At 44.8% G+C, this 24740-nt stretch overlaps 1 protein-coding gene across 1 annotated transcript in view; it reads right to left on the reverse strand.

The window, feature by feature from the left end:
- The window catches only part of AFF2 (ALF transcription elongation factor 2), a 504257-nt gene that overhangs the window by 110689 nt on the left and 368828 nt on the right, over positions 1–24740 (reverse strand). The window contains exon 8 of the mRNA XM_081221467.1: positions 3255–3351. Coding sequence (XP_081077593.1) covers positions 3255–3351 — 97 coding nt within the window. The remainder of the gene's footprint in view (positions 1–3254; positions 3352–24740) is intronic.

The raw sequence follows: 24740 nt of genomic DNA on the forward strand, positions 1-24740 counted from the left end.
ACCTGAAAAGAAAAGGATTTTGGTGGTTCCTCAATAAGTTAAACATAAATTACCATAGGACTCAACCATTCCACTTCTAGGGGGAAGAATCAAAAGAACTGGAAAAAATTAAAAGATTCAATGCAAAAGAACTGAAAACAGGTGTTCAACAAAAATATATACTGTATACACAAAGGCTCATAGGAACTCTATTTGCAAAGCCAAAAGGTGGACCCAAATGTCCATCAACTGATGAATGGATGAACAAAAGGCAGTATATATCCATGTGACAGAATAGTATTTAGCCATAAAAAAGGAATGCAGTACTGATCCAGGCTACAAGATGGATGCACCTAAAAAACATGATGCTAAGTGAAAGAAGCCAGACACAAAAGGTCACAATAGTGTATGATTTCATTCAAACGAAAAAGGCAAATCCATAGAGACAGAAAGTAGATTAGTGGTTGTCAAGGGCTGGGGAGTAACTGCTTAATGTACGATTTCCTTTTGGGGTGATGAAAATATTCTGGAACTGGTGTTGGATCCACAACCTTGTGAATGGACTAAATGCCACTGAATTGTAGACTTTAAAATGGTGAATTTTATGTTATGTAGATTTTACCACCACAACAAAAAAAAAAGGAAAATGATGTCAATCCACACGTATTTGAAAAAGAATACTGGGCCTCAGAAAGCCAGAACTCACCAAAACTTGCTGTCACTGTGGCTTGTGCTACTGCAAAAGCATTCTCTCCTGGCCTTTAGCCTTTGGGCTTTGTAACTAGTCCTCGAACTCGAGGGCTCATTTGCGAATGTTTATAACCTTGCTCCCTGGACCCAGCTAGGGAGGAGTAAGCTGTCATTTTGCCTTACCTCAGATATCCCAGTTCAACCTCCCCTTCAAATGAGAAGCTCTGTGGCGAAGGCGTGGCAGGCTAAGGGCAGCAGGCCACAGAGAGCTTCCTACTCACCGACCGGGATTACCTGAGGGCCTCGGCATTGACACGGTCACCGCATACATCCTAAAACCCCAGATGATTCAGGCCAACTGACCTGATGCCACTTTTTCAGGTAAATACAGAAAATAACAACTCGAGAAGCCAAAAAAGGAGACTGCACTTGTGTAATCACATAGAGAAGACATCAACATGCAAACTCTACCTTCACTTACTGTTGATGACTTGCTTGAAGCATTTTCATTAAAATGTCATCTTGCATCTGTCAAAATCAATGACCTAGGACTGGGGGGGAGGGGTTATTTACCATTATAATGTCCTTTTTTTTTTTTTTTTGCGGTACGTGGGCCTCTCACTGTTGTGGCCTCTCCCGCCGCGGAGCACAGTCTCCGGACGCGCAGGCTCAGCGGCCATGGCCGATGGGCCCAGCCGCTCCGTGGTATGTGGGATCCTCCCGGACCGGGGCACGAATCCGTGTCCCCTGCATCGGCAGGTGGACTCTCAACCACTGCGCCACAAGGGAAGCCCCATTATAATGTTTTTGTCACTGGCATATTAAATGCAGAAAACAGGAATGGCAGACACGTGAATTTAAGTGTGCATTTTACATTTGCTCTGGAGTCCATGACCCAGGTAGGAAAGGGATTGTTTGCATTCAGTAAACGTACCACAAGCACCCTGGGAGACGACTGTGTTTGTTCTTGATAAAGTACCAAAGTTGCAAAGATGCAATTTTTACATATTATCCAAAACGCAAGCAGAATAAAGTGGAGAAAGTAAGGGAGAGGGAAGTTTTGGCTACATAACATTGAAGAAGTACTCAATTTTAAAGTTACGCGGAATGGTAGGAGTTCTCGTGCGGTCAACAACTGTAGATGAAAATGGAGTAGATAAGCCTTGAAGAGTTTTCCCTAAGATTTTTTCTTTGCAGGCTCCTCAGAAAATATTTAGTGAATAAGGAATTCTGTATTTGTTAACTATCTTGAAACACTAGTGCATGAGCATTCCTTGAAACACCCTGGTTTCAGTTTTATAACTTAGATTTCATGGTAGAAAGAACATGGTCCGGTATTGGCTTTAAAAAAAAGGTGATGTGGCACATATATACAATGGAATAATACTCAGCCATAAAAAGAAACGAAATTGAGCTATTTGTAATGAGGTGGATGGACCTAGAGTCTGTCATACAGAGTGAAGTAAGTCAGAAAGAGAAAGACAAATACCGTATGCTAACACATATATATGGAATTTAAGAAAAAAAATGTCATGAAGAACCTAGGGGTAAGACAGGAATAAAGACACAGTCCTACTAGAGAATGGACTTGAGAATACGGGGAGGGGGAAGGGTAAGCTGTGACAAAGTGAGAGAGTGGCATGGACATATACACACTACCAAACGTAAAATAGATAGCTAGTGGGAAGCAGCCACATGGCACAGGGAGATCAGCTTGGTGCTTTGTGACCACCTAGAGGGGTGGGATAGGGAGGGTGGGAGGGAGGGAGATGCAAGAGGGAGGAGATATGGGGATGTATGTATGTGTATGTCTGATTCACTTTGTTATAGAGCAGAAACTAACACACCATTGTAAAGCAATTATACTCCAATAAAGATGTAAAAAAAAATAAAAACAAAAAAACTTAAAAAGGCGATCCTTCTGTGTTCCTTATTTGAGGCTCTCAGCACACCCAGGAGGACCCCACACGTGAGACAGTTTTCTGTCCCAAAGAAGACACATCAGCATCACTGATATCACACGCTACACTGCCATTCTCATGATTCATACATGATACCTGGCTTTTTCAAATCAAGATGTGCAGGCTCATTGGAAATGCTAAAAACACACATTCCTGCCACCTAATTTGGTGGTAAGTACTGTAAATACTTGTGATGCAGAATGGAAGGAAACAGGGCAGCAGCAAGTTTTTGCCAAATGCCTTTTGCCTGAAGGTTCACGTGAGCCACAAGCTGCTGGGCACTGATTGTCAGCTGTGTCCTGAAGTGTCACCCCTGGGAAAGGTGAACGGAGCAGTCATGTTTATACCCTAAGGAATGAATGAATGAGTGGGGGCGCTAGGCCTCATGGTGGAGTCACTACAGGAAAGTTACACCGCACTCAAGACCATACTTAGTCCAGGAGAGGGAAAGACGTGAAAGTGTGAGCTGATTCGACCTGTTCCAGAGCACTATGCCTGCCCTTGCTTCTTTCCCTCTCTCCAAAGTTCACAGATGAAGCGGGTAGGCTTCTGGATGGCAAAACCATTCCAGTTCCTTTAGCTCCGTCCCCGTGGGTCCCAAACCGAGCCCTAAACTGTTCCTACCTGGTAGAGCTCAGTGGCAGTGCACTGAGTGGTCAAGGTCTTCACGGGCTCAAGGTCGTCTTCATCACTGCTCAGCTTCAGGTCGTCTTCAAGTGTCCTACAAAAAAAGCCGAGTGGCATTGACGTTAAAAAGCGTCTTTTCTAAATCATCCTCAGATACATCTTGGGACGAGGATAAAATATTGGAGCTCCAATCTGACAGCTGCAATTCTGTCAAAGGTGCAGAGGGAACCAAGATTCTTTCAGCTAATTAGATATTTGAGCTCTTATATTTCTGTCAGACTCGGCACACATCCTGCCTCTCTACCTTCCCCTAAATCAAGGGGGAAAAAAGCACTATTTCAGCATCTCCAGAGATGACTGGAGTCTATATATTTTTACTACTGAAAAGTGTAATAAATGTACAGATCAATCACTGTGGAGGTGGAACGTGCCGCTGGATCTCTACAGGAAAAGATGCTCCAAGTCTCCCATGAAAGAATAGGGTCACGACGGCAGCCCCTAGCTCTAGAGGCTGACGTCAAGGCCTGCGGGGGCTCTCCGGATGGCAGAGGCAAAAGCCCCAGTGAATCTCCACTGCCTTTCCATGCCTTCTAAACAGTGGCAGCTCGGTGGCCACAAAATAGCTGGGCGAGAAATGGCTAGTCATTAACCTTTTGATATATCACCCATCTCTTCCCATAAAATTTGATCCCAGAGACATAAGCCCATGATGTGGATAAGAAATCTTTCTCTCCTAAGGCAAGGTACCTGAAAAATACGAGTGGTCTGAATTTGGGTGATGAACTAGCACTTTCAAAATTGTTTACCGAGCACACAGAGCTTTCTGTTTCTATAGGGATATTAATTCCAGTGCCACCCGCTCTCCAGCTCCAAATCTGAGCTACAGCAGGAAGAGTGACTTATTTCCTTAAAATTCCAGTTACACTCCTTTCAAAGACCAACTGGTGTCAATATTTTTTATTTCTTAAACGCAGGTTTAGACCTCATCCCCAGCCTCTCTGGACTGATTACTAGTTTCTGAGCACGCTTTGCTCTTTCTTGCTTCCAGACTCTGTGTCAGGCTCAGCTCCAAGGCTAGAAGTCCTTTCTTCAACTCTGGAAGTCCTATTTTTTCCTCCATGGCTCAGTCAGATCCCACCTCCGCCACAAAAGCTTTTGAGGAAGAATCCCTCTTCCCTCTCCCCACCCCAGCTCCGGCTGATGCCAGCTCCGGCTGGCCCCCGAGCACCACCCCCAGCCCCCAGTTCCCACGTGCACAGGTGCGGTAACTTATCTACCTCTGCCTTCCACACAGCCTCTTCCCAGAAACGATACAGTCCACCAGCCTAATTTTGCAGACAAGCAAAGAAAGGTTCCGAGAGGCCAAGTGCTTTGCTCAAGGTCACACAGCTACTTAGTGCTAGAGCACGTCCTAAAACTCCCACCTCCTGATTCCCACCTATGTGTTAATTCCAGAAGGGAAGCTGGAAAGCGAAAGGCAGCTTCTAATTTGATAAATAGGGGAGCGTGTTATGTCAGAGGTTATGTCCAAATGTTAGAAAGAGCTTCAGGTCAGAGTGGGTTCCAGAAACCCTCCAAAGAAAGCCCAGCTCCTCCACTTTCATGCTCAGCCACATAAGACCAGGATGTGTTCACTAAGGTCTGAAACCCGAAGACGGATATAAAGGATGATTGGTGGGAAGGACAGTTGTTAGAGTTGGTTTCAGATAAACGAAATTTGCAGGATTTATGACTGTCCTTCAAGAGACTAATGGATGTTTCGAAGATCTTAGAGGAGACAAAATGTATCTTGGCATTGCTTTTGCAGCTGCAGGCTTATAACTCTGAACAAATAATTCTTTACAGCACATTGTGCTACATGAAGACAGTATCATTCTCACAAGCTTAGAACTCAAACATTTAAAAACAACCTATGCTGGACTTCATTTTCTGTGTGTGTACGTGTATGTGTGTGTGTGAACACAGTGTTAATTTACACCTAAGTGTTCAGCAAAATAAATGATAAATGATTCTTACCCTTTAGAGGATCCATTTCTGTGTCAGGGAAGGTGCTAAGTATTTGACCAGCAGCATGTAATTCGTGATTTGGACCTTATGAAGGAAGTTCCCATAGTAATAATAATGATTAGTCCCATTTTCCAGATGGAAACACTGAGGCCTAGGGAGGTTAGGGAACTTGTTCATGGTCACACAGCTTGGAAATCATGGTGGCAAACATGGAACCCAGACCATCTCCAGCCAGAACTTGAGAGTATATAATGTATTCCTAGAGGATGTAACTTACAAAGGACAGAATATGAAATAAAATCAACAGCAACAACAAAACCCCCACAAAACAAAACATATTGACATGGGATCAAGATGTTTGGGTTCAATTGTGGGCTAATCATAAACTCTGATATCTTGGGTAAGTCATTTGCTGTCTCTGCGCCTCATCTGTGTCCCCCATCCGTTAAATGGGATAATAATTAAACTTTTTCATATGGTGGTGGTGGTGAGCATAACATGAATTAATGCATGTGAAATGCTTTATAAAAACACAAAATAATGCAGGGTATCTTTTATTAGTTTAGAAACATCACCACAGTCAGAAATAATGTACAGCATTAATACTGTTAGCAAGTAATCACAAGCCAACTCTTAGTGACATTTTGTTCCTCTCATTTTAGTTTGCCAAGCAACCTGAAGGTAAGCTGTGGTGACTCGGGAAACGTGTCAGTGTCTCAAAGCTGGATCCACAAATGGGCTCAGGGTCTTCAGCCTACCCTCCTTCAGTTAGAACCAGAGCGCGGAGACAGGAACTCAGCACTTATTTGACTCTCCGATCAACTCTGTATGATCTTAATATGGAAATGAAAGACCCTCCAATGTACAGTTCTGGAAATAGGCAGCCCATCTGTACAGTGATTGACATTAAACATCTCCCATGCAAGAAGCTTGGTATGGATCTGGTTGTTAATAAAGGACAATCTGATGCATAGATTCAAGTCCCGGCAAACACAAGTCAAGGAAGTCACTGGGAAGGCAAACTAATGCGTTCTCTCTGGAGGTGTTAAGCATTCATTTCATTCCACCCCTTCCCTGACCTGTTAAGCTTTATTATTGAATCTACATGGACTTGTTTGCGTTTCCATTCATAGCTAATGCTGAACATTACTCTAGGGAAAGTGGAGGATTATGAAAGATTTGGGATTTAATTATTATAGCAGCACCATTCATGCCCATTGCAGTTGAGGTGGTCTCAGCAGAAAAATGGTAATCTCTTTTCATGAGGTTATAATTCCATAGATTCAGCACACACTGGACAGCCCCAAATGTGAACAGACCACGCTGACGTGAATGTCTGCCTACGCGTGTGGTCGTCAACAACAACAACGACTGCTGTTCTTCCACTTTTCAATTAGATGAAAACAGAACAAAGCAGCCCTCCTTAGTGACTTCAGATGTCTGTTCTGGATCTAGTGGTTCACGAGGTCTGCCTCTGTGTGAAAACTCTGTTTTTATTTTTACTATGACTTATCATTTCTTGAGTATTAAGAAGTAAAATAGTCCATAAAAACTGTGTCAACCAAACAAAGTCCTGGTCCTAGAAAAGCTCAAATACTGAAAGTTGGGGCAGATGAGATGGAATGAACAAAAAGAAGACTGGGGAGGGCTTGGAGGAGAAGGGAGAGCCATGTTCAGGGGCTTCTCTGCTCCTAAGGCTCTGGGCCTCGAGCTGATCCTGGTGGCCTCAGAGGGCTCTTGGCACTGGGACATCCTAGGACACTACAGTGTGACAGGCCCCATATTACTTATAACTGTAACATCTGCTCTCCAGAAACCTTGCTACTTCACAGAGTGGAAAGCTCGGGTGATTTTGAAGAGGAAAAAATAGAGAGCTAGAAACATTATTCCGGAAGGTTCTATGGAAATGAAGACTTTAGTTGTGGCAGCATGAACCTCAGAGCAAGGGCTTGAGAGCCAGACAGACCTGAGTTCAAATACGGGATTTTCTAATGAGTTTGCTCTCTTGAACTAGTTAATAAAACTCTTTGAATCTCAATTTTCTCACATGTTAAAATCAGTAACAATAATACCTACTTTGGAGAATTTTTGGAAGGATTAGAAAAAGAAAGTTTTTACAAATTGCCTAGGAGTCAGTACAGGTAGCTATTGCTTTCATCTTGGTTATTATTGCTATTGTTGTTATTATTACCTGAGCAATGGTGCTGTAGAGTTTGGAACAATTTTTTTAAAAAGCTCTGGTGGTGACCCAAAGACTGGCAGAGGCACCAGCTAGCAGGCATCATTGGAAGCCCCTGACCAGGTGAGGAGAGGTTCAGAGATCCTTAAGGAGTTTGGAAAGTTTCTGGGCTTGGATTTATTCTCTAGAATGTTCTAAACACATGATGGCTGTTTGGGGTTTCCTGAGACCCTCCCAGAGTGCCTAAGATCCCCTGTATATCTGAAGGCCAGTTGCAAGAGGAAACACCCAGTTTCAAGCGAGAGTTTAAAAAAAAAAAAGAGTGGCTCTGACGTCCTGCTCCTTATAGCTGTGGAGCGACCTGCAGATTCAGAGAAAGGGGCCAAGGAGGGCCCCCACTGGATGCTGTGCTCACCTTGGGCACTGTCTTTGGGCCTGCCACCCTCAGGAGGCTGTTCCAAGACACACGTGACTTTAACCTTTGTATGTAAGACTGGGCTTCGTAGGCTGTTAGTTGATATGGAATCCTTGCTCAGAAGCAACCTTCCAAACCCTGAGTGGTTCTCCGGGCTTGTAAGCCTACACAGTGCCTCTCTGTGAATTTCAAAATGGTGCCCTCTGGGCAGACAGCCCATCAGGTGCATTACTTATTATGGGCTGGATTCCAGCTTCCAGGTGTCAGTGGAAGTAGCTGCCATGTTGGCAGCTGATGCGCAGATGGACTATGGCTCTTACCGTTGGAAGTGCCTAGAGTGCTACTTGTCTCACCCGTCACCAGGTGCAGATACCTACTACGTCCCCAAAGTACGGCCACAGCCTTTGTCTGATGCTTTTAGGCATTTGTTTCTACTGTTCAGTAGCTTTAATTGTTTTGAGTTCTGCCAGTTAGGAGTTGCCCTGTGCTGTCTTGTAGCTTCCATCTCGTGGCCTGAGCCCTGTTCTCAACAAGCCACACTGGGAGACTGGACGTGGAATGGGGATGGGAGGTAGAGCCGGTGCTGCTATTTCCATCGTGCAGGGGAGGGAAGGAGGCTGTTCCAGTCAGGTTCTAGGCTCTCAAAACTTGAGAACCATAGCTTTTGTCCCAACTATTTTGGGGCTTTCAGAGGACTAGCTTAAATTACCATTGTCCTCATAAGTATTCAGAGCTGATAGCAATCAAGTGTTTTGTTGTTGCTTTTGGCTCCAAATGAATAACACAGCTGAGGTGGGCTGGACATCCCAGAGAGTCTGGGGGATGCCTGAAGACCTGAGCCTTCTTGTCAGGCAGCCTCTTACCGTGGGCCCTTTTCTAGAATAGTATCTTAGTCCTATTGACTCCTTAAAGGACACTTCCTCTTCATAAAGTAGGCTGGGAGGAATGAAACAGGACCTGATTAGAATTACTCACGGAATTCTATATTTCCCTACCTAGTGCTTTGTAGTCTCTGCAGCACTGAATCATTTGTGGGTAGTAAGGCAGGTGATGAGGAAGAGGCTGTGATATTTTTCAAAGTATTCATTCTGTTTCCCTGAGGTAAAGGTGTTCAGGCTCTTTTCTTGGGAGAAGCTGCATTTAATTTTCTCAAGGCTTTAACTTAAAAGTCAGATTCCATGACCACCCCACTGGGGATCCTGGAAATTCCGAGTCTGAGGGCTGAGGCAGTGACAAATAGTTTGAAGATTCAGACTATATTCTATGGAGATAAATCTCCAAGATCTATCAGGTGGGACCTCTAGCCTGGTGTCACCCAGTGGGCCCACAGCCTGGGTCCAAACTAGATCATGCACCCTGCCATGGGCATACAGACCAGAGAAGGAGTATCTTCTGTAGCTGATGGCGTTCTCAGGGTTTCAGAAAGTGGGCATCTCATATGCTTACTGTGGTTCCTGAACAAGAGAACTGAGAGTTCCCTTAGGGACCATCTAGTCCAGGTTTTGGCAAACTGAGGCCTTCAGTCCAAACTAGCCTTCCCTCTGTTCTTGTACTGCCTGTGAGTTAAGATTGGTTTTCACATTTTTAAATGGTTGAGAAAAAATCAAAAGAAGAAGAATATTTCATGAGATATGAAAATTATATGGCATTCAAATTCCCTTATCCGTTAACAAAGTCAAATTGGAACATACCACACCCATTCATGTACATATTGCCTGTGCTCTTGTGCTGCGATGGCCGAGTTCTGTAGCCATAACAGAGAACATAGGGCCCCAAAAGCCTGAAATATTTACTATCTGAAGCTTTACGTAAAAACGTTTGCCGACCCCTGCTGTAAACCAATGGTTTTCAAACTTTCCTACACACACGAATCCTCCCCTGCCAGGTGAAATCTTATAAGAAACCCATGCTTAAAGATTAAAGCCATGGTGCTTTGCTCACAGCCAGGTTGGGCGACCTCTGGGGTACCCCAGGGATTAGATGAACATAGTGCGAAAACAATCATCTGGTCAAGTCTTATTTGTTGGAGGTAATTATGGCTCCATGGATATTGCCCAGGATTTAGTTAGGGAACATGAGTTACTTAACCTCTCTGAACCTCAGTTTATTCCTCTGTGCAATAGGAATAAAGAGAATCTCTATCTCAGAGATTCAGGGAATGCTGAATAGTCTGTTTGGCTCGAGTCCTGAGTACAGACAAGGCAACAGTAGGAAATAAAAGAGTAAATATCCTGTTTCTAGCCGCACATGTGGTAAATATGGATTTATATCTATATCGCATACATAAGCCAAAGCTAATAGTGTGAGCCTTGATGTATATGACTATTGACTTGTATCAGACTGTCACCTCTTCATCCTTGGACTTCCTTAGAATTGATCACATAAATTCAGCACAATACCAATTTTCTGCTCCATGGGCATTATCTTGAATTTGATTTTCATTTTCTTGGTATATTTCTCTGGGTTATGTAATTTTCTCTGAATGTGGGAACTCAAGTTATCATGCAAATGACAAACTGCCTAATAGAATTCAGTTGGCTTTCGAGAATGTTACACACACCAAAACACTATTGTATCATTTTTTAGGGGTGTGTGTAAAAACATCTAAGAGTGGATTTCCCTGGAGAAGATCATAAACCAGTGAACCAACCTAGACCTGAAAACAGCTGCTGGGATAATTCCAAAGGGGAAAAGACAATCTTTTGTTTTAAAAACTATCCCAAGGATGCATCTTGATAGTAGATGCTGCAACTCTTCAGTAGGACTGTATGCATCATCTTGAATGAATTTCCTTTTAGTCATATTAGGTGATATGGAAAGTCATCCATGCGGAGTAATAAGGATTCATTCAAGACCATTTCCTGGGCCTGGTATTTGTGGGTGAGACAATGTTGCAGTTTTTGGAGTTGGGCTGTGCTGAATTTAAGCCCCAGCTCTAAAACATACTGAGTATGGAGTGGGGCAAGTTACCTACCATAGCTTCAGTTTCCTAATCTGTACCATGGAAACAATAATAGTACCTATTTCAGAAGGTTGGTATGAGGATTAGATGAGATTATGTATGTAAGGTGGTTGGTAAACACTCAGTTACTTGCCATGACTGTGCTTGGCCCTGGGGTGGCAACTATGTGGATGACATGGTCCCTTCCCCTAATAAACTCGCACTTTAAGAAGGACAAAGACTTGATAAACAAACAATAACAATGTAATGTTGTACGTTCAATGTCAGAGGCATGTAAGAAGGGACTCAAAGAAGGAATGTCGAAGTCTACCCAGAGAGTCTGGCGAAGGCTACCCAGAAGCAGTGGCCTTCGAGCAATGCCTCCAAGGCAGAATGAACTGCCAGGGAAGGAAGAAGGAAAGAGCAGCCTAAGGAGAACAAGCAGAGGTACCAAGAGACCTGAGGTTTGGGGAAGAGTGGGGTGCTTGGTCTGGCTGGAATATACCACATGTTGGCACTAGTGAACAGGGCTGAGTCTAAGGAGGTAGCTGGGGTGAGACCGGACCTTGCCTTGCTCTAAAGAATGACGGGGAGGGGAAAGAACCACAGTTTTTAAGCAGAGGAGGGACATGGAGAGCCAGAGGTAGAGATCTCTGAGAGCAAAGAACCTAGATCGACTGGAAGAAGGAGGTAGCCCGGACACCTGTTGGACCACCATTGTCATTGTCCAGGGAACAGAGGGCGGTGGCCTGGGCCAGGGCACTGACAGTCAGGTTGGGGGAGAGAAGGGTCCAGATTCTACAGACATGTTGGCATTAGAATCAATGGAATTGGGACACTGACGATCCTCTCGTCCAATGTCTTCCCAGCCACTCTGAGGGCACTGAACGTATGTCATGAACTCTGCCCATCTCCAAAGCACACACACACTCCCTCACACTGGGCTGTCCCTCTCTCTTGATGAGTGTCCCCTCCTTGTCCCACGGCTTGGCTACCTACACTAGGACCTTGGCTACCAGGGCAGAAGGAGTGTCTCTCATACTCAACCTTTCTTTCTGGAGACACATCTCGCAAGTGCCATTCCCAACTGATGAAGCAAGGCAGATTCGTTCCATGAAGGCTCCTTAGAGTGACCATAGCTGATTAGAGAGTAGAAACCCCTGTGGTTCCTTCCAAAGTACCTCCCAATCACACAGGGTACTTCATTACTTGTCTCTCTACATCAGCTCCTAATTGTTAAAGGATTAAGTAAAGAACTCCTTTATCAAGCTGGTCCATTAATCTCCATCTAAGGAAACTCTTCAAAACAACTGAAATATTAAGTTGCTATTAAGCACCCTACAACCCGTGCCTGCTGACAGCCCCTGTGTCTTCCATTAAACTCGATGGAATCTGGGACCAATTCTTAGTTATATCTGAGGAACTGCAAATCCTCAGCCGCTGATAACACAACACTTTAGCTTGGAGTGCATTAAACTCTTTCTCAAACCCCTTTCTAGAGAAAGGTTGTCGAGAAGGGATGTTTACCTGAATTGACACAGCAGATGGGATTTCCTGGAGGCCGATGCATAAAGAATTCACATTTTCTTTCACATTGTTTAAGCACAATAGTCAAACCTGACAATTTAGGCCCATCTAAAATCTTGACAGCAATGTTGACCAGTTGTTTATGAAAATCCCAACTGGTTTATATGCTCAGCTCTTTCTGTTTCATCTAAAGGACACCCCTCTCCCAACACACACACACACACACACACACACACACACTTTTGTTTAGGGTAAAAGGAGGCAGACTCTCTTATAACCCATACTGACAGTGTTTCAACCCTGTAAAATCCTACAGCTGGACTTTCTTGGTGCATGTGGAGCCCAGGGCCCCCGTGAGCATCCCATCAGGTGAGCATAGGTGAGCACCTGTCATATACACACATACAAGACAGGGTGAGGCCTGAGTGATTTGACTGCTAAAGATCCAGCCAGTCACTCTTCGAGTCAGGCAGTTGCGTACTTACATAACAAAAGTAAGGAAGGTGTGCCAGCTCCCGCGGTCCTTGTCCCACACACCAAAAAGGACACCACTAAAACCAATGGGACCCAATGATGGCAGAGCAAGCTGTACGATGTTCTGTCATTGAGGAGCCAATTCTAGACTTCCATTAAGAGGTTTTATAGGCTGCTATTCTCTTCTGCGAGGGAGTGGGACAGAATGCTCCATACCTCATCAGAACATGGGAGGCATTGGGAAATTTCGATATCACAGGCTCCCAGAGGAGATGGGGGGTGAGTGGGAGATGGTCTTGGAGTACATCCTCAAGATCTTCTTGTGCCCTCCTGTCCTGGGATGATCGCTAGGTGTTCTGCCAACACTCAGATTATCTGTGGCTCAAGCCTCGTCCTATGTGGCCTATTGGAATACCTGCGGGGTGTCCACAGCGTGACAGCAGAGCACTGCCAGACTTAGGGGACCTGCTTTTCAGATCTGGGACCATGATGAACATGCTCATTTACTAAGGTTTCATGTCAAACGTGCTGCCCACGTTGAAGTTCTAACAAATGCTAGGAAGGAGCATCATTACCAGAAGCAGAACAATAGCTACTGGACTTGTTTCTCTGCTAGGAGTGATGAATGTGGGCTGACCTAGCCATAGCTCCAGTCCAAGGACACACATCTTCAAGAACTAGCCAGTGTTCAGAATCCTTGGAGACCAGTGACTTGCCTCTTTGCACAGCCAGCTGAGTTGCATGTGGCTTCTCAGCACAGGGCAGGGCTCGTTGTAGAGCCTGAGCCTGCTCTGTAGTCAGAGAGGCCCAGGTTCAAACCCCCACTAGCTGTGTCACCTTGGATCAAATCCGTTGAACTTCCATGAGTCCCTTGGTGAAAGAGGGATCCTAACAGCACCACCATATAGGATTGTTCTAACTATTAAATGAGATAACCCTAACACATCGGAATCACCCCCCCTAACACATAGGAATCACCCCCCCCCAACACATCGGAATCACCCCCATCTTTATCATTTATTGTGATTCTTGGACCAAGATAGTTCAGCCTGGATGATCCTGAACACATCAGATGTCACTTTTATTCGGAAACAAGTAAAATTAGAGAAGTGTTCTCACATTAAAGCAAAAGTTGCAGGAAGGAAAAGAACTGTACCTCAGCCACAAATAGCTTTTGCATGTCAGAGGTAGAAGTAGATCAATTTTTTGAGTACAAAGAGAGTCTATTAATATTATTATATCCACTTTTTCAAATCTGTAAAATTCAAATCTACATAAAATACAACTGAACTGCATATCATAAAATGTTAATCTACCAGATTCCAGGAGTACATAAACAGTTTGATATCAAGATGTCTATTTGTATGCTACATCACGTCATCAACAAATAAAATGATAAAAAAAACATATAATCATCTCAATAGATGCCAAACACACACCAGATGAAATTTCATACCTATTCCTGATTCAGAGCTTTAAAAACTAGGTAGAGAAGGATACATCCTTTCTGGATAAGGACTATGTAATGGAAACTGTCAATCTAAAGGTATGTTTTAGTAGGTAAAAAGGTTTAATCAATTTTTAAACATGTATTTTAAAACAAAAATGGGATTGCAGATGACTGGTTCAAGTGTTTCTAAAAATCTGTATTAATGTTGATTCATTGGGTAGGCAGAAGGAACACAAACAGACTAATATCATCCAATGACACCATTTGTTCTGATAATTAGTCCAATTTAAACAGTTTTGAGGCATCACATATGGCTTCCACGAGGAATTCTTTCCATGTAGGTAAAGACAAAAATAGAACATCACATGAAAACCCTCAGTTTCCACTTCCACATTTCATAAAGTATTAATCGTTTAAAAACACATCCCCATTTTATTGACATTTGTATCTGCCTACAAGCTTCATAAATGCAGAGAAGCTGGGTAACACGATTGAAAATTTGATCCTATTGTTTTAACACAATGAGAATTGTTTTAGAAGGGGCTCCACAATGTCTGGGCATATATTTCTCTAAGTAACAGTATGAGGCAAGCATTTCCCCCAGGAATTCAACATTTATGTTGATGCACTTGGCTGCAGAGCCAATCCTGCACTGGCTCTAATACAGAGGAATTTTCTGAACATTTTGAGTAATGGGACTGAAATAATTTAACGGCTCCTTCTGTGCATGTTAAATTAGTTGCATGATATATTTAGCTTTTGCAGAAAACTTGTTTACACTATAAATTACAGCACATGGCATAATCACACTGATGCGGAAAGCCAGCCATGTTGAATCATTTTGGCCATCTCTCTCCAAACTTCAACTTGGTGCAAATGAATTCTCTGTGGCTCACCAACACAGTGTGGGTGTTTCTTAACACTGGGACCCTGATGAATCCATGTAAGGCCATCATCTTAGCACTGCCACTGTCTCCATAAGAAGAGCTGAATTTCTGAGATGGGAAGATTTTCAAGATAAGTGAGCGGCATACAGATCTAAATCATTAGGTACTACCACTTATCAATGGATTAGGAGAGACTGACTTTCTGATTCTGAAACCCAGAAATAACCCAGGTGCCTAATGATTAAGAACACTGGTAAATCTAATCTCCTAAGAGGGTGACACTATATAAAGGCAAGAGCAAAGATTTGGGAGTTGCATGGACTAGGGGTCCAGACCGGGCTCTTGCATTGACTAGCTGTGCAAAGGTAGGCAAACTGATTGACCTCTCTGAGGCTCCATAGTTTGGACTCGAAAACAAGGCCCCTGATATCTACTTTGCATGGATTTTGTGAAGAGTAATGTGAAAAGGTTGTGACTGCTTAATAAACGTTACCACTTCTATTATTCCCAGCATTAGGACAAATTGGATCCTGGTTCTTATACCAATGCATTCAGAAGCAGCATTAAAAGAATTCCTGCAGACGAAATCACCAGCTCTCTTGCTGAAGAAAGCAGTTTCGGCCGCAACAGAGAGCCATCAGTAGGTTTTACATATAGTAGGTAAACATCTTAAAGAACTGGAGATCTATTCCTTCATGATGTGGCTTTAGGTAAGAAAGTGCCAATTCTGAATACTTGCCTCAACACTAGGCTATTTCTATACTGTTATTCACAGACTCACATTCGCGATAGATGGGTAACTAGCTGTCTAGATAGAGAGACAAACAGAGAGGTATAAATGTAGATATATGGAGAGTGGCAGATCCTAATACCGGCCGGGAGTTATCAGCTAATTTCTAAAACTTTAAAGTGTATTCAGAACAAAAGTATAATCAACCGAAATAAAACAGCTCCAATCATTCGAGGAATAACATGTTAGTCAATTCAAAGCTCTTTGAATGTCACCCAGTTTACACCCATCAGATGTAAACTGATGCCTCCAGGGCTCCCACCTTGCCTCTGTTTCACAATGAATCTAAGTTGGCCAACTGTAGCTGATGATCACAAGACTTATTCAGGTAAGCTCAGAGTGTGCCAGACATTCACTTTGCCACATGTGCCCATGGATCACTTCGCCACGTGTGCCCATGGATCACTTCATTGACTCTTTCCAAGAAATCTGGGAGGCTGCACTTGTATTTTCCGTTTTTAGGCAAGGAAACTCAGAAAAGTTAAGTCTCCACAGGATGGGAGAATATAGTTGTGGGTCATATATCTGATAAGAGTCTAGTATCCAGGGCTTCCCTGGTGGCGCAGTGGTTGAGAGTCCGCCTGCCGATGCAGGGGACATGGGTTCGTGCCCTGGTCCGGGAAGATCCCATATGCCATGGAGCGGCTGGGCCCGTGAGCCATGGCCGCTGAGCCTGCGCGTCCGGAGCCTGTGCTCCGCAACGGGAGAGGCCACAACAGTGAGAGGCCCGCTTACCGCAAAAAAAAAAAAAAAAAAAAAAAAAAAGAGTCTAGTATCCAGAATATATAAAGAAGCCAGGAAACTAAATCATAAAATGATAGATAACACAATTAAAGAATGGGCAAAGGATCTGAATGGACGTTTCTCCAAGGAAGACATACAAGTGGTCAACATACAGATGAAAAGATGCTCAACATCATTAGCCATCAGGAAATAGACATAAAGTGAAAACAACCAAAATGCCCATAAAGTAATGAATGGACAAACAGGATGTGGTCTAGCCAGAGAATGGAATACTATTCAGCCATAAAAAGGAAGAAAGTACTGGTACATGCTACGACATGGAGGAACCTTGAAAACACTATGCTGAGTGAAAGAAGCCAGACACAAAAGACCGCATATTGAATGATTCCATTTATATGAAATGTACATAATAGGCAAATCCATAGAGATAGAAAGTAGATTACTAGTTGCCAAGGGCTAGGGGGAGGGGGAGTGAGGAATGTGCTCATGGCACAAGGATTCTTTTTGGGGTGATGGACACGCCCTGGAATTAGAGAGTGGTGATGGTTGCACAGCTCTGTGACTACCACAAACCACTGAACTGTACACTAAAATGTGAATTTTACGGGACCTGAATCTCAATAAAGCTATTATTTTAAAAAAGTCACACGGCTGGGCAAGTGGGGGGATGGAGAGCTGGGATGACAGCCCCCCCGCACCTGCCTGATGCCAAAGCCCACGTCCCTAACCACTCCACTCACTGCCCTGCTTGATGGAGATTGATGGGAGGTCTTAGATGCATTTCTACTCGCATCTATGGAGAAACCGCCATGAGAAAAAGGGCTATTTTCCCCCCACATAATCCCTTTCTCCTTCCATTTTTCCAGTGTTAAAACTGCAATTGAAACAGCCAGCAGAAGGTTCACCAGGGGAAAAGGGCTTTCTGTTTTCCAGGAGAGACAAAGCATTACATTAAAGAGACAGCTGTCTGGATGGGGCGGGGACCAAGCCCAGAAACCTTTAGCAAAGATGCTCTATCCCTCTTTGACTTCAGAATTTTCAAACCTGAGGCTAGTAAAGAAAGGAATCCATCTGCACAGAGGTCCCTCTCAACAGGACAAATCACCTGTCCCCCCTCAATAAACCCATGGGCAGGCATGTGTATCATGTGGCCTGACAATCTGGATGAGTTGATCTAAGTGGACATCAGGACCGATGTCTGGTCTGCTACACACTTTCCGTAGCAAAGCAACTGTGTAACGAGGCCATCGGTCCTCAACTAATCATTGTATACAGCAATTCATTAAGTACAGGGAAAATGGGGCTGTGAAACTCCTTTTCCGTATTTCGAGGTGGGGAAAAGGTGTCAGTTCTCGCTGGGCTGATGTGCAGTCTGCCCAGGACTGCGGCGGTTTCTCCTCTGTTGAGGCCTCTCCAGGTCCGGGGCTCTGCTACCTAATGGGTTTTCCAGATGCTCACATGTGGGATTAGGTAGCCGGGTTCCTAACAGGGCCCAGCGCTGGTGGTGCGGCTCCTACACTCATGCAAATGTTAGATCACAAAGCCACTTTAACCCGGGGCTCCCTTGAGCTGAGAGATAATTTGCCTTTAATCCTCTTCTGCTTGTCTATGGTCTAACTTCCCCATCTGAGATATGACACTGTAAAATATGTCCACGCGGCTCCTGTTCACGCAGAGGGAGTCCCCGGCACACACACACACACACACACACCCCACCGGTAACACTCTGTTTCCAATCATCGACTTTCAGAACTTGACCCAGACCTTGAACCCGACCCAGACCTTGCTGCCATCTCCGCCATCCTCTTGCATCTCCCCCAACTCTTGCATCCCCGGACGTGGCCAAGGAAAACATCCAGGGCTGCTTCGGGGAAGATGCCCCGCCCCCTCATCCGCCACCCTAAGCGGGGGCTCTATCTATATGTGGAGTCTTTGGCTGCCCCCTCGGTTTGGGGACCACGAGGTATTAGGGCTTCTCCCCTCTCATTCTTCTTGCCTTTTGCCTTTTTAATCGCCCACCTATCAGGGCCAAATTGCCTCGTCACTGGCTGCAGAGCTTGCCTCTGACAGAGATAGCTGCTACTGTTAATAGGCGCCTTCACTCGGGCCCATTTCACTTGCCTCACTCTGACAGCCTCACAATAGCCACCTTCCCTGGAAAGAAAACTGTGATTTAGTGGAGAGAGAATGTGGGACAACAGCTTGATCTGCCTCTGGGTCTCCAGTGGGTTTTCTTGACAGACTCCCGCTGCAGAGCCAAAGATGGAACAGCCACAGGGAAACAGGCCAGTCAGGAGCTGGGTTTGGTTCAGGACGCCGGCAAAACCAGTGGTCCAGAGCGCTGGCTAAGAAGGTGAGGGCTGCTTCCTCTGAAGGCTCTGTCTCCACAGGAAAAAGTAAATCTGTTTGTTTTTTCCATTACTTTCTATATTGCCCAAGTAGCGGGCTGAGCAGCCTTTTCTTAACTTGGTAATTGCAGTAACAATGTTATCTGGAAATTACTGCTTGCAGATGCGGCCTGAGTCAGCTCCCTAAACCCGTGTCATTCTGAGAGGGTGGAGGAGAAGGGAGCCTAGAGGTGGCTTTCCTGCAGGGCGGGGGCAGATTTCACACTCCCGGGGGTTCCCACTGGCTGGGATGGGACAGAACCCAGCAGCCCATCACTACGTCCTGCCATCTGAAGGAGCCCGTTTAACAAAGGTCACGAGAACTGCTGCCATTCACAAAAGGCAAATTCAGGAAACAGGCTGGTTATGCGTTGAATTAGGTTCCCTCCACCCCAAGTTCATATGTTGAAGTCCTAACCACCAGTACCTCTGAATGTGACCTTGTTTGGAGATAGGGTCTTTACAGAAGTAATCAAATTAAAGTGAGGTCATGAAGGTGGACCCTCATCCGACATGACTGGTGTCCTTACAAGAAGAGGAAATCTGGACACAGAGATAACTATAGGTGGAAGGTGATGTGAAGAGATATAAGGATGAGATGGCCGTCTACAAGCCCAGGAGAGAGGCCCAGAACGTATCCTGCCCTCACAGCCTTCAGAAGGAACCAACTCTACCCACACATTGATCTGGGGCTTCTAGCCTCCAGAACCGGGCGACGATGCATTTCTGTGGTTTCAGACCCCCAGTCTGTGTGACTTTGTTACGGCAGCCCCAGCAAACGAATACAGGATTATACCCCAGTTCCCAGGGCCCCCAAATATGTGCATTGGGGGCAATGCATTCATACCCCAAATAGCTGTCTCTTCATGTACTCACCTCACCACCTAATGACATGGGGAAAGAAGCAGCTGGGCGGGCGTGACACAAACATGTTTGCTAAGAGAAAGTAGCAACCAAGGTGAGCAGGGAAGGGAGGGAAATCCCAGGGACCAATTTTCTCAAGTGGAAAATAAGTGAAACTTGGGTCATCTGAGCCTCTTGAGTTGACAGAGCATCTCCAAAGCTAAAATTTAACCAAACTCCAGGTAACTCTCCACCTTGTTTAGGAGGTTGTCTTCTCCTGAAGTAAGAGTATTCATTGTTATTTTGCTTGGTAAGGCTCACTGATTTCGCTTGTATTCTTGCCAGTTGTAAGGCTGAATTTTGCTTTCAGTGACTTCTGACAGTGCCATCTGAGGGCAGATTCATACTCTTTAAATGAGTAGTAGTTTAGAACTGAAAGCATTCCTACGCCATGATTTTTGTCCCCTAGAGAGCTTAAAATGTCATCCTTTTGGCACACACTTGGCAGAAGACCTCAGAGTAAGAGGTGAATCACACAGCACAAGAGGTCAAATGCCAGAGGGTATGACATAAATGAAAAGCCCAGAACAGAATGCAAGATAATTACTGATGCCGGAGGCACAACCAGCAATGGGGCTTATTGTTTCCCAGCCAGGAGTAAGCAAGCACGGGGCTGCAGACACGGGGCTGCAGACAGGGCTCTGAGCTCCCCTGCTTGGGCTGCTCTGAGCCGGCCATCCCGCCTGCCTTCCCCTCCTGTGCCCGCCCCCCTGCAGTGGCACTCTTCCTCCTGAGCTGCCTGCTTTTCTGCTCTTCCCGGGGAACGTCATCCACTGCCCTGCATCTCACATTTCCATCTTCAGCCCAGACATTTTCCTGAGCTCTGGACTCACAAATCCAGCTCACTGCTGGACAGTTCTACCAGCATGGCCTGCAAACACCTTGAGTCCAAGAAAGCTGAAACTGAACCCATCATCTCTAGCCTGCTCCTCCCCCTGGTTTGTTTCATTTAAGTATTCATTCATTCATTCATTCATTCAGTGTGTTTCATCTACCTGCCTGCCCATCTACTATTGTGGTAAAATACACACAACATAAAATTTCCCCTTTTAAAATGTACTATTCAGTGCATTTTAGTACATTCACGATGTTGTGAGGCCACTGCCATTATCTTGTTCCAGGATATTTTGAACACTCCAAAAGGAAATCCCGTACCCTTTTCTTATCACCCCCATTCCCCCACTCGCCAGCCCCTCCATCCCTCCCTCCAGGTTGCCTCTCGGCAACCTCTAACCTGCGCTCTGCCTCTACAGATTTGCCTAGTCTGGACAATACATATAAATGGGATCACACAGTAGGTGGACTTTTGTGTCTGGTCTCTTTCACTGAGCACGAAGTTTCCGAGGTTCACCCGTGTTGTCGCATGGATCAACACTTCATTCTCATGCTTCGTTTTTGCCTTTCTCCTTAAGTGTCACCATCCACTCACATTTCCAAGCAAGAAAGCTGGCAGTCACTTAAAAATGTCTACTCTATCCCTCAGCTCACATACCTTATCAATCACTCGCTCCTCCTGATGGGACCCCAGACAATCCTTTTCTGGTGTGTCTGCTCTTCCCGATCGCTACCTTGTTGCAAGCCTTCAGCATCTCTCGTCTGGGCCACAGCGATCTTTCTACAGCATGACTCTGGCCATGTCACTCTCCTGATTGAGATCCTTTGAGGGCAACGGAGACCACAGTCTCGGGAAATCAGTGCTGGGATGTCTGGAATCTGTAGGGTGGTGTGGCCTTGAGGGAAGTGGGGCCTGGGGCCTCTGGAGGAGGTTGTTTTAAAGGGTCTGGCAGGGGCTGGTGGTCGGTGGTGCTGGCACCCGGACATATCGAATGAGGTCTGGGGTCAGCATCACAGCGTGCTGACTAGGAAGGGCTGCCCGGTGTGCCTCATGAGAAAGTGAGAGGAACCTCGGAGCATCGCTTGGGCCTGATGGCACCTACTTCTCCACTCCGGGTAGGTGTTTGGTGAGAAAGGAGATGCCTTGAGGGGCACAGGGCTTGGGAGGAGTTGAGGTCCTTGGCTCTAGGTCTTTGCCTGGGGAACAAGGGGTAATTATACAGCATCCGGAGTGCCCTCTGGCTGGGATGTTCAGCTGTTCGTGTGCCACCCTGAGGGATGAACACGAGACAAGGACTCGTAGAGACAAGGTGTGCCACACGAGGCACAGGCCAGGATGAAAGAGCAGAGTTCGTCTGCAGAACTGCCAGTTCCTCCGTTTCTATAGCATCTGAACACATCAGAACCCCACATAACCTCTCAGTCGCCATCTGGTACTTAAAACAGGACTGTTCACATGAAAGAAAATACTGTTGGGCTCATCTATGCGCAGACTTGGCTGATCATGAAAGGCTATTTTAATTGTGTTAGTCGGGGATGGACTTCGTTCTGCTGATACAATCTGGCTCTTCTGAAAGTTGCTCAGTAACCAAAAGGCCCTGCTTGGGGAGAAAGCTACCTGGCTCTACCAGCCTGAGGCCCCGAGCCTGCCCACATTCCTGTCACCAGGCTGGTGCCTCTTGCCGCTGTGGGTCTTCCCCAGATGGGCTCTTCCCCGGAGAACTGCCCTTGGCAGACACAGCCACCTGGGTCTGGGATAGGAATCCCCCATCCAATGACTAAGGGACGAAGAACTCCCCGTGGGTTCGGGCTGAAGCCAGGCTCCATGCTCGGCTGTCTTGCCCCGCTCATCTTCACTTTCTTCAAGGTTCCTCCCTCACCACACGTTCTCAGGAAAGGCCATCATGCTACAAGCATACGAAAAATCTGTCATGTTACTAAAAACGGCTTTAATCCATTCTTTGAGTTCCTTATTAGCACTAAATTGAGTACATGCAAAAATACCTACTTTTGCATAATTCCCAAGCTTGCAATTATACAGCGAGGAGCATTTGCAGAAACGTAAAGCATCTTTCCACAGAGCTTCGCTTAAGATTTATTAGAGCACAGTCACAGGCTCCTTCATCCCACACTGACTCTCCGCCATCACTCGTTCTCGCGATACTTCAGCCGTCTTACAAGGCTGGCGGTCCCTCCCATTTTACAGATGCAAGTGATTAGAAACAGAGCGTTGAAAAGATGTCTCACACAGCACATCACAGAGGTCTGTGCCAGTACAAAACATCTTCTATGTTCTACACTAGTGTGAACATCTAGAATGTGCTCAGATTTTTTTTCTCATCCTTAATACAGCCTCTTTTTTTTTTTCTTTTTGCTTCTGCTTCTTTAAGCAGGGACAAACAAACCAACAAAAAAGTGCCTGTCACTCTATCGTATTGTTTTTCTACTAATTACACTTTATTTAATTAAAAATAAAAGCTAATGTATATCCTAGGCAAAGAATCTTACTAAGTTGACAGCTTAGAAATGTGAAGCCTCTCTTTGTTTAGGGGCACAAATACTCCTTGAAGGCTAAGAACATAAGTTTACCTACATTGCCCTCCCCTTGTCCTGGAAAGAACAGCTCTGGGAGTCGGTGGGGGGTGGCATAGAAATAACCTTGTCAATCCCTCCCTGCCAACAAGGGTGCTAATTAGTGCCAATTAAGAGCCTCATTTTTTTGTCTGTGGAACATCTGTCCATAGGCATTGAACTCAAAGCCCCAACTCGTTTTATCAAGCCCCAAAATATCAGACAGCAATTCATTTTGGTCCCTGCTAATGCAGCTTGATTTTAAACTCATAAGAAGTTCCAAATCCTGTTCTTCTTAGTCAGGGTCAGCTACTATATTCCTGTACACTCGCACTGTCATTCATATTTACCTTATTTTGACAAAGATGAGTCTTCGTGAGGTGTGAGATGCCCTGGTCAAGAAGAGAAGTGGCAAAGATAAAACCATGGGAGACCCACGTTTCTGGCTTACCCTATAGTCTGCCTCATTTTTTTTTTTGCCTCATTTTTTTAAAGCAATGTATTGTTACCTAGATAAATGGTCTTTGTTTTGTCTTTTTTTTTTTTTTAATCCCGGTGGGGTAAAGGCCAGTGTAAAATAGCTTCTTTTTAATTGAACCTATTCTGTGTACACAGTGTGTCCATAAAGGCACCTCCATCATTAGCGTTTGGTCATGCAAATGAAGGTGCCCCGCTGTTTCTTTCTCCCTTTATAAAGTGCCCTTTCAATCAATGTTTGGGACAGGACAGGACCCTTGTGACTTGCAGCTTGTTTTATTCTGTGTGGCCACGAGAGGACTTTCATTCATTGCAGGGTAGCTTTATAATGACACGTTATCACGGACAGTACCTAGGCTATTTCTTCCTACTGCAAAGAACATGGTATATTTTCTGAATTCACCGCAGACTAGGAAAGCTGTTCATTTCATCTGGCAAAGATTCCTTTAATTCTGGTGTTTTTCTGGATTCTATTATGAAGCCTTTGTCCTTTCACTTCAAAGTAAACAAACACACTCATTGATCTTTAGAGGACTATCAAATTTTACTGTAAAACGCATTATTGCCATATCATTTTCTTCAGTTCTCTAATAATGTTATTTCACATTATTCAATTTGTGACCCGCCTCGTGCAGTGAAATGTCATGAGTCTTCTCAGAGTGAGTTAGAGTCTCACAAGAAGTAGAAAAATAAATGTATTTAAAACAAGATGGAGTTCTGGCTGCTAACACATTATAAATTGCTCTATTTTAAATGTCTGAACCGGGCACACTTAAAATACAAGGGCATATTTCATTAGCGTTTATGCAATTTTTCAGGCGACTCTTCCCAATGTTACACTCATCATCAGATGAGAGAGCTTGTCAGGAAAAATTACAGTTAATGGTAGTTAATGGT

The sequence above is a fragment of the Mesoplodon bidens genome (assembly GCF_964165515.1).
Source record: "Mesoplodon bidens genome assembly, chromosome: X".
Classification (NCBI taxonomy): Eukaryota; Metazoa; Chordata; class Mammalia; order Artiodactyla; family Ziphiidae; genus Mesoplodon; species Mesoplodon bidens.